Source organism: Mercenaria mercenaria, chromosome 1, assembly GCF_021730395.1.
Source record: "Mercenaria mercenaria strain notata chromosome 1, MADL_Memer_1, whole genome shotgun sequence".
Classification (NCBI taxonomy): domain Eukaryota; kingdom Metazoa; phylum Mollusca; class Bivalvia; order Venerida; family Veneridae; genus Mercenaria; species Mercenaria mercenaria.
The window spans coordinates 65750544-65761947 of NC_069361.1; the positions used below are offsets into that span (position 1 = coordinate 65750544).

General features: G+C 35.7%; 1 protein-coding gene across 1 annotated transcript in view; it reads right to left on the reverse strand.

The window, feature by feature from the left end:
• Window positions 1–10999, reverse strand: part of LOC123545525 (uncharacterized) — a 52536-nt gene extending 41537 nt beyond the window's left edge. The window contains exons 1-2 of the mRNA XM_053549778.1: window positions 10818–10999; window positions 7763–7919 (exon numbers count right to left, since the gene is read on the reverse strand). Of these exons, the coding sequence (XP_053405753.1) occupies window positions 7763–7919; window positions 10818–10998 (338 nt within the window). The 5' untranslated portion in view covers window position 10999. The remainder of the gene's footprint in view (window positions 1–7762; window positions 7920–10817) is intronic.
• Between the last annotated feature and the right edge of the window lie 405 nt (window positions 11000–11404).

Sequence of the window (11404 nt, forward strand, 5' to 3'; positions counted from 1 at the left end):
ACAATCTTGGTAGAGGACCACTAGATGATGCTTCATACCAAATATCAAAGCCCTAGGCTCTGTTGTTTTGAACAAGAAGATTTTTAAAAATTTTCCCTATATAAATCGATGCAAATTATAAAAATAAACAAAGGGCCATAACTCACTCAAAAATTGTTGAACCAGTCTGATTTTCAGGGGGACACAACTAGGGTACCAATACATCATTCTGACAAAGTTTGGTCCAAATCCCCCTGGTAGTTTCTGAGGAGATGCGATAACGAGAAATTGTTAACGGACGGAAGGACGGACCACGGACGCAGAGTGATTTGAATAGCCCACCATCTGATGATGGTGGGCTAAAAATACCCCCTCATAAAAGTATCCAAAAATTATAATTATATATAAAACAAGAGCACCGCCTTGCGGGTGCTGACGCTCATCTGATTTTTTTTGTATAATAGAAATATTGTTCTACCCATGATTTTCTAAGTCTAAAAAGGGCCATCACTCTTGCAAAAAGCAGGATAGAGTTATGTTTCTTGATGTACAGTGTCCACTTATGATGGTGAAAAACTGTTGCAAGTATTAAAGCAATAGCTTTGATAGTTTATGAGAAAAGTTGACTTAAACATAATATTCAACCAAGAAAATGATTTTTCTAAGTCCAAAAGGGGCAATAATTATTGCAAAAAGAAGGATGGAGTTATGTTGCTTGCTGTACAGGGTCAGCTTATGATGGTGAACAAGAGTTGCAAGTTTTAAAGCAATAGCTTTGATAGTTTAAGAGAAAAAGTTGACCTAAACATAAAACTTAACCAAGAAATCTGATATTTTCTAAGTCCAAAAGGGGCCATAAATCTTGCAAAAAGCAGGATTGAGTTATGTTTCTTGCTGTACAGGGTCAGCTTATGATGGTGAACAAGTGTTGCAAGTTTTAAAGGAATAGCTTTGATAGTTTAGGATAAAAGCTGACCTAAACATAAAACTTAACCAAGAAAACTGATTTTCTAAGTCCAAAAGGGGCAATAATTCTTGCAAAAAGCAAGATGGAGTTATGTTTCTTGATGTACAGGGTCTGCTTATGATGGTGAACAAGTATTCCAAGTTTCAAAGCAAAAGCTTTGATAGTTTAGGAGAAAAGTTGACCTAAACATAAAACTTAACCAAGAAATCTGATATTTTCTAAGTACAAAAGGGGCCATAAATCTTGCAAAAAGCAAGATGGAGTTATGTTTCTTGCCATACAGGGTCAGCTTATGATGGTGAACAAGTATTCCAAGTTTCAAAGCAATAGCTTTGATAGTTTAGGAGAAAAGCTGACCTAAACATAAAACTTAACCAGGCAACGCCGACGCCGACAACCGCTCAAGTGATGACAATAACTCATCATTTTTTTTCAAAAAATCAGATGAGCTAAAAAGAACTAAAACACTTTCAGTAAAAGCTCTGTAGGTTTCTACTATCAAGCAACCTTGTACCAGACAAGTGTGTTACTTTGAGAAATTTTATATGCTAACTTCTTTTGGTATCAAATTTCCAATCTGAGGTACTTCTGAATAATAACTTGTACCAGAAATATTTCATATACTATTAAAACTGTTGTTTCTACTAATTCAGGGCTCCAGATAAGATGCGTATTAGCGTAAATTACGCTTTGAAATAATGCAATTATAGGCATGTGCGATCATTTTTAAGCGTATAAAAAAGCGTATAAGAAATTACAGAAACTCCTGCAATGACTTTTTACTAGCGTAAACAAAATCTGAATCATCTAAAGGCTTTAAGTAACAAAGCACGGTCAGCATTAATTCTCCCACACAGAACGTACACACGCATTGAATGGTACTTTATAAGTTAAACTATATTATATACCCAATGCATTCGTAAATCAAATAGTTGGGAAACAATATTAATGGTATGATAGTGTATTTTAAAGCGGTGTCGATTTAAAATATCAACCTCCAGTGTAGAGTAAACAACAAAATGTCTCTTTCTAAGATTGTAAAAAGTGAACAAACACTACGCATCTTTGGTTTAAACCAACAAGAACGATCATTAAAACATATTTAAAGCTATACTCAGAGTATTCTATTGGATTCAGTAGCTGTGTTTTAAGCCAAAGTAAGAACAAAAAGCAAAAACTGGAATGCTGAATTGAACATGAACTGCAAACAAATTCATGGGTATTACACCAAATTAATAAATATGTTATAAAACTGTTTTCCTTTTTTTCACATTTACATATTTTTGGGAGTAAAATTACTCCTAATAAATTTCAGATTTTACCATTTTACTCATTCACAAAAATTATGATGAGTAAATACTCATAGGCCAAAAAAATTATCTGGAGTCCTGTAATTTAACATTTTTACATAACTTTATGTTCAACAGAATGAACATGTCTGCAGTGCGTAGAGAATATGTTGCCATGGCTTTTTTTCTTAAACTGCAGCCAAAATGCATGAAATGTCTTTGTTATATACTACAATAAAACATCAAATGCTGAAATGTTTTATTACATTTCTATCATAATCAAACAAATGATATGCATGCATGCATGCAAAGAACAAAATGAAATGTAAGCAAAAAACTTCGAGTGCATTAAAATCTATTTTCCATTAATTCCGTCCAAAGTAAGGTATATAAAGATAATAGACAGAATCTGATATTTCTGCCTATCTTGTAACAGCTGTTTGCAGAGTGAGTACTAATAAATACCAAAGTGAAAGAAAGTGCTCAGATTTTCTGCTTCCCCCCTCATCAACGTCAAAGCCACTGAACCCTTCAGGGCATTGGTACATGAGTCATGGGGATGGGAATTCAGTTTAACTTTGGAAGGAAATTGGGAATAAAGAGAAATTTGAAAATTGGTATTTTTGCTAAGTATGTAACATTTTAGAAGAAAATAGTTTAAAAAACACATTGCCTTGTGCTTAGCATTCAAAGATATACTTACATATAAACTACAAGTTATTAGTTGGAAAAAACAACAAAAACAAAACGTTTTTTACATATTTAGGGAAAACAGAGAGAGAATCTGCTCGAATTTTGCCACCATAAAATGTCAAATCAGGATCCTGAATGTACACGTAAAATCTTTCATGATCTGCAGTGCAAGTTCATCAGGTCAAATGAAAAAGAACAATTTGATTGTGCTAAGCTTTTTACAACTTAATCACATACACTTCAATGGAGCTGTGGGCACAGTTCATTTGTAACAAGAGGGCCATGAAGGCCCTGTATCGCTCACCTGACCTACTGACCTAAAGATCATCAAGATTAACATTCTGACCAAGTTTCATAAAGATATGGTCATAAATGTGATCTCTAAAGTGTTAACTAGCTTTTCCTTTGATTTGACCTAGTGACCTACTTTTTGACCCCACCTTACCCAGATTTGAACTTGACCTATAGGTCATCAAGATCAACACTCTGACAAAGTTTCATTAAGATATAGTCATAAATGTGGCCTCTACAGTGTTAACTAGCTTTTCTTTTGATTTGACCTGGTGACCTAGTTTTTGATCCTACATGGCCCAGATTCAAACTCAACCTTGAGACTATCAATATTAACATTCTGACCAAGATTCTTGAAGATACAGTCATAAATGTGGCCTCTACAGTGTTAACAAGCTTTTCCTTTGATTTGACCTGGTGACCTAGTTTTTAACCCCAGATGACCCAATATGGAACTTGTCCAAGATTTTATAGAGGATAACATTCTGTCCAAGTTTCATTAAGATTGGGCCAAAATTGTGACCTATAGAGTGATAACAAGCTTTTCCTTTGATTTGACCAGGTGACCTAGTTTTTGACCCTAGATGACTCAATATCAAATTCGTCCAAGATTTTATTGAGAGTAATATTCTGACCAAGTTTCATTAATATTGGACCAAAATTGTGACCTCTAGAGTATTCTTGAAGATACAGTCATAAATGTGGCCTCTACAGTGTTAACAAGCTTTTCCTTCGATTTGACCTGGTGACCTAGTTTCTGACCCCAGATGACCCAATATCAAACTCGTCCAAGATTTTATTGCAGGTAACATTCTGACCAAGTTTCATTAAGATTGGGCCAAAATTGCGACCTCTAATGTGTTAACAAGCCTTTCCTTTGATCTGACCTAGTTTTTTACCCCAGATGACCCAATATCGAACTCGTCCAAGATTTTATTGAGTGTAACATTCTGACCAAGTTTCATTAAGATTGGGCCAAAATTGTGACCTCTAGTGTTGACAAGCTCTTCCTTTGATTTGACCTGTTGACCTAGTTTTTGACCCTCAATGACCCAATATCGGATTTGTCCAAGATTTTATTGAGGGTAACATTCTGACCAAGTTTCATAAAGATTGGGCCAAAATTGTGACCTCTAGGGTGTTACCCAGTGACCTAGTTTTTTACCCCAGATGACCCAATATCGTACTCTTCCAAGATTTTATTGAGGGTAACATTCTGACCAAGTTTCATTAAGATTGGGCCAAAAATTGTGACCTCTGTTAACAGTCAAATTGTTGACGATGGATGACGGACGACGACGGGCGACGGACACAGGGCGATCACAAAAGCTCACCTTTGAGCACTTCGTGCTCAGGTGAGCTAAAAATCCACCAAATCATATTAAAACATGGCTATTCCCTACACAATGCTTGACAGGGAAAGTATCAAATGATGCCAAAAAAAATATTTCTGGTATTTTGTCCTGCTAAACCTTTATATGATTTTTACTTGAAGTTGAAGAACTTAAGAAAAAAGGCCAATTTTGCAAAATGTCCATGCATATCATGCTGAACATGATCGATTCCAGGGTTGGCCGGAATTTCCCGGGGGCGGGAATTTCCGTACTCGAAAATACTCCTAAAATTGCAAAAAGTGGGAAATACTGCAAAAATGACAACAAAACAACAACAGCAACATACATTTGTATGAATAAAAGCAGAGGATGAACTAGAAAATGCTTTTGTAAAAAAGCGCATGTCTCCCCCAATGCAAAGTCCTATTGGCAAGAAGTCAATAGGGGTCAGGAGCGAAAGTCAAAGAGACACTGATGGTTGACTGCAATAGGGATCATCTACTTGGCATGTCCAGTCATCCCGCTAAATTTCAACACTCATGGCCTAGTGGTTCTCAAGTCACTGTTCAGGCTCCTGTGACCTTGACCTTTGATCAAGTGACCTCAAAATAAATAGGGATCATCTACTCTGCATGTCCAATCATCCTAGTAAGTTTCAACATTCTAGGTCAAGTGGTTCTCAAGTTATTTCCAAAAAATGATTTTACATGAACAGGCCACTGTGACCTTGACCTTTAATAGACTGACCCCAAAATCAATAGGGGTCATCTACTCTGCATGTTCAATCATCCTATGAAGTTTCAACATTCTGGGTCAAGTGGTTCTCAAGTTATTGATCGGAACTGGTTATCAATGTTCAGGTCCCTGTGACCTTGACCTTTAACGGAGTGACCCCAAAAACAATAGGGGTCATTTGCTCTGCATGAACAATCATCCTATGAAGTTTCAACATTCTGGGTCGAGAGATTCTCAAGTTATTGATTGGAAATGGTTTTCCATGTTCAGGCCCCTGTGGCCTTGACCTTTAACAGAGTGACCCTAAAATCATTAGGGGTCATCTACTCAGCATGATCAATCATCCTATGAAGTTTCATCATTCTGGGTCAAGTGGTTCTCTAGTTATTGATCGGAAATGGTTTTCTATGTTCAGGCCCCTGTGACCTTGACCTTTGACGGAGTGACCCCAAAATCAAAAGGGGTCATCTACTCTTCATGAACAATCATCCTATGAAGTTTCAACATTCTGAGTCAAGTGGTTCTCTAGTTATTGATCGGAAATGGTTTTCAATGTTCAGGCCCCTGTGACCTTGACCTTTGACAGGGTGACCCCAAAATCAATAGGGGTCATCTACTCTTCATGACCAATTATCCTATGAAGTTTCAACATTCTGAGTGAAGTGGTTCTCTAGTTATTGATCGGAAATGGTTTTCAATGTTCAGGCCCCTGTGACCTTGACCTTTGACGGAGTGACCCCAAAAACAATAGGGGTCGTCTACTCCAGCAGCCCTACAACCCTATGAAGTTTGAAGGTTCTAGGTGAAATGGTTTTCCAGTTATTGCTCGGAAATGAAGTGTGACGTACGGACGGACGGACGGACGAACGGACGGACAGACAGGGCAAAAACAATATGTCTCCTGGGGGAGACATAACTATACCGTCAGGTAAGTTACAATGTTACGTTTACTGTATACTCTAGAATTTCTTACTTTAAAAGCATGGAGCAAGTATATGGCTAACTTGCTTAAAATCACTTTGTTTGAATTTGACAGCTGTACAAATTTCCACATGCTTCGTTTCTTCCAATAATATTTAGGAATATATTTTCTTCTTATTTTATTGTATTTAGGGCACATTATGATACTCATCTTCAAAGTCTCTGTTTGAATTACATAATTCACAAAGTCTCTTATTCCTTTCTAACCTATTTCTCCGATACTGCCCTTATAAGACATTTATAATAGCTAGTTAAAAGCTCTTCAGAGAATTAAATTGAATTTTGTAATGATTTACTGAAATAAAAGATCTACAAAAAGTTTGCAGCTGGTGTTTTTAACATGTGATATGGTCAACATCAGTGCCTGAGGCTTAGTGTATTATTGCTACTGATCCCTACCAACTAATGAGTGTACTGTCATTGACTTCTCAACTAAATGATATTAACACAAATGGATTGGTATAAAGGAATTATTTCCTGGGAATTCCCTGATTGCCCACCATCCTGGGAAATATGAGTATTTTCTGCTTTAATGCCAACCCTGATTGATTCGGCCTTTGTGACCAGTGCAGATCATGATAAGCCTGCACATCCATGCAGTCTGTCCTGATAAGCCTGCACATCCGTGATCTGTACTGTTCGCCATTCAGTCAGTATCTTTTTGGTAAGCACCCCTTTTATCAGTTAATGGTACTGTCCAATGTGAAAGATGGACAAGTTCATTACAGAAATTTAGCAGGGTAAGGGTTAAGCAAACACTAAATTCAGTAGACGTCTGAGATGGGCTTTTCCCCTTCCAAGTAATTTGGACAATGGAAGTGTTCAATAACCTTTTTGCCTCATCCACTGTCATTAAAGTTTTCATTAATGGACCAATCACCTTGCAAAAAATAAGTACATTTCCAAATAAATATTTCTAGAACATACAATGTAGGCAGCCAATTTGTTTCAGTACTTAATCACCAGTGAACTTATTCCAGTACTTTGATGGCAAAACAAAGTTAGCCTAATTACTTGAACCACCATTTTTTTTTTGCCTTAAAAGACAACAAATAAGCAAATCATAGCCTTGAAATGTCTGATGGTTGCGGGTTTATAGTAGATTTATTTTCTGTTTAAATGCCAGTCTATGGGAATATACATGAATCAGAATGAGAAACAAATACAAATTTAATGTGCCTCATATCTAAGATGAACTCTGCCTGACCCAGCTTGTGATGTAACCATGGGCTGGAATACTTTATCATTGATAGATCTTATATAATCTAAATGGTCAGTGTGAGTGGATACAGGTTGAATAAGAACTGCTTGTTCATTGATAATTCATCCGCATTGTTCATGAATGGGACTATTTTGTGTAGCACATGAACATCATTTGGATGTGATTCGGAATAAAATAAAAAAGCTATGATTGTCAGAAATACACTTCAACTTTGGTAGCGGGATAAACCCAAAACCAAAAATCAGATGAACCATAACATTTAAAACCTTACTTAAAATAGCGTTCACCATCCCTCTTCACATGTTCAAGGGCAAGGTCACAAGTCTTTGTAGCTTTGTCTCTCATTTCCTTCAGTTTAGATATGATTTTAGTATCCAGGTGCTGCAACTCTCCAGAACCATGCTTCTTTATCAATGCTCCAAGATGTCCTGAAACAAGTTTTCAAACCCAGTTATCTCACCCATAATTTTGGTTTAAACAGTATTTATTGATATAGTTAAATTGTTACAGTTTTACAAATATACAAACATAGAGGATTAAAAGATTGGTCTACATTTGAAGAAGACAACATATATCAGAGGAAAGAAACTACCAAAGCATTTTCATGTTACTTCTAAAAAATATAGCAGTTTCCTTGTAATATACATGGACTTCAAACTTAAATTGTGACAGTTTTCTTAAGTGTCTTACATGTCTTGTGACAGTATTCTCATGCAAAGTATGCATTTCATCTCTAAACTTATTTGTCATAATGAACTTTCAGATACAAAGTATTGTCACAGAACTGATTTAAAATGTATGCAAGCATGATATATGACAGACTATTTGATTCAGCAGACTTTTCAAAGTTAAAAACAGGGCTCTCGCAGGTGGGCGACTTGAGCCAAATAGGTGCTTTGGAACTTCAAACTTCGCTCAAATCTAACCTCAAAGCGAAATGCAAGTCGCCCGATTTCTTTTTGACTTCTGCACTTGCTAATTACTGCTACCCAGACTGTTGACAATTTGCAATTTGTCATAACAGGTGTTGAAATACACAAACACACGCCAATAGCATAATTTAAGCTCCGCCTACTTCAGGAACTTGCGATTTTTTTCCTGAGAAGTGTGAAAGCGAATTAAATTATCCAATACACCAGAGTCAATTGTGTTCAGCCAATTAGTGCCGCGGTTACGTCTTTGACACTTTGCGTTTAATTGTCAACATGTTTGAGTGCAAAAAAAAACAATGTTTTATAAATAAACTGCTGATTAACCATGCGATTAATTGGAATATTGTATACAATTATTTGCTGTCTATGATAAAAGAACGACATGTAATGTATTAACTACGTTAAATTGAGTTCCATCGATGAATTGATTTGAATTATGTATTTCTAGTTTACACAGTTTACTTTCAGTTTTATTCGAGTGAGATACTGACATTCACCGAGGTAGTGACTCGGTGTTAATGATAAACACTTCATACAAAATATAGATCTAAACAAAATTCGGCGGGTTACATTAATTTTACAGCATCAGCTTGAATTTTGAAAACGACTTTTTTCAGAATTTTGTAATGGAACAACAACCACTGTATGGAAAATGATCTAACTAAGAAAATGAATGGTCACATCAATGTTCTTTATCTAGAAACAAGAAAATTACAGCCAACTTTCGAATCACTCAACAGCCATGTGCGGTAGGAAAAGTCTTCCCACTTCTCCCTAAAGTCTCCCCACTTCTCCCTAAATCAGCCGAAGACATGTCTGAAGTCTGAAAGCATTTCGCTTAGAAGTTGTTGAGAAACCTGCTATGACACCTATATAACTTGAAAAGAAAGACTGTAATGATGCCAATTGAAAAACAATTATGGCTCGGGGTTAGGGTGTACATTCAATTTAATCTGACAGACCCTGTTGAAGGTTAGAAGATTAAGAAATCATAATATTTTTCCTTACTGAGAAAAAACATTGCTGCCTTTAAGGAAATATGTAGTTATGAGAAAACACATTGCTGCCTTTAAGGAAATATGTAATTATACAATAAAAGATTCATGACAATTAAATATTTCAAACACATTGAACATGTTGAAGGAAATAAATGAAATTTTGCTGCATAATAAATGTCATTGTAAACTTTAAGATCAGATACTGTCAATGCTGTTCAACTGGGGTTCAGATAGGGGCTGGTGGGGATGCGAATCTGACAATTAATTTTCTATTGCCCAAGCCTAGTAAGAAAAATACATTGATTCTGACATCTTTCAAGAAACCAAAAAACAGTGTGCATAGGCCATGGGAAGGTAAAAATACTTGGTCCCTCATGGGATAGTCAAAATAATTTCACAGTCAGATTGTTTTATATTTGTGATGGGCAATTTTACTGTCACAACTTCGAAGGACCAAAATAATGGAGGATAAATGACAGTAGATGTAGTCATGTAAATTTAAGTTATTGGTTTTATCTCTTGCGCATATTGCTATGTAGACGCGGTAAACATTAAGTCATGTACATTTCAAAAATATACATAGGTTTAATCACCAGAAAATTTAATTTTGGAAACTATTTGATAACTTTTACATTTATAAATCAATGAGAAATCGAATCCCCTTTTGATAAGTTTTATTTGAATTTATCTCATATTCGCAACAAAAGCAGCATTTAAACCCAAATCGGCAGCGATGACAATTTCATCGGAAATTTCCTCCACTATTTTGGTCTTTCGAATGTTTGATGTGAGTGGAGATATTGCCCATAAGAAAAATAACTCAATATTTTCTAGGATGGTGTCATATTAGTTGGATTACCTCACTGGATAAAAATTGACAAAAAAAGGTGCTCGCGAATGCTTATATGGGTAAAGTCATTATCGTAAATCTACTGCATCATATCCTTTCAGCGGTGTTATTATTCTGGTAAAAATGATAAAAAGGTCATTTTCTTAAAAACTGCGAATTTGTACATGATTAGTTGATTTTGACTTGTTCTCGATGATTGTTAAGTGAAATACCGCTGATAGGCTGAAATACAAACTAAAAATATCTGCTAAATTATCCACAGGTTCTACATAATCGCAGCATGTCATTTAGCCCTTCTACTCCATCTGGCGATTTCAGGTGTTCGTTTTTTGGTGTTTTTTTTCTGGACTCTGGTGGAAGGGTTCGACACATTTTATAGACCTATATGATTACATTTTCATTACCCGGAGGCAGGAAAAATGACAATTCATAAGAAAAAAATATCTCTACGACTCGGCCACTAAATTGGACTACCTGACATGATCTGCTAAAATTTTGCAACATAGTGCTGCATTTCAAATCGCGAAAACTGACTGCAAGATTTACCTTCCAAAACTCGAAGTCCAAAAAGTCCATCTACATTCAAGTCCTTATAATCTCTTTGGTAGAAATCAATTATACTTTCAACAGCCTGTAGTACCGATTGCAATTCCTTGTCAACATTTTCCTGTTTTGCAAGTGGAAGGAACAAAAACAATGTACAAATTATCAACAAATCCGATGCCATTTTTGGTTTGTGTACATTCAAGGTAAATGTCCGAACATTTCCAATTATCTGCGTACTACTGTAAGCCCAATAATTTCCGCGGGCAAATAATTTCCCAGGCCTTGTGTTGAACCTACCTTAGCGGCCACTTATATTTAGGCAACTAGCTTTCCTTAAACTGCCAGTAAGCTAACTCCTCAAAATGACATTTATTTCTACATAATTCAATTTGTCTTTTAAAGCTGAATACAATACAAAATGCAAAATTTTACCACTGCATTCTTTGTAGAACAAAAGTGGAACATTTACTTCTTATTTTGACGAATTTTTTATAAACACAGTGATATTTTTCTTTCACATAGTGGTTAACTTTTGTTATTGAAAATAAGTCTCGCACCAATTTGCACACCTATGATAAATTAATTTA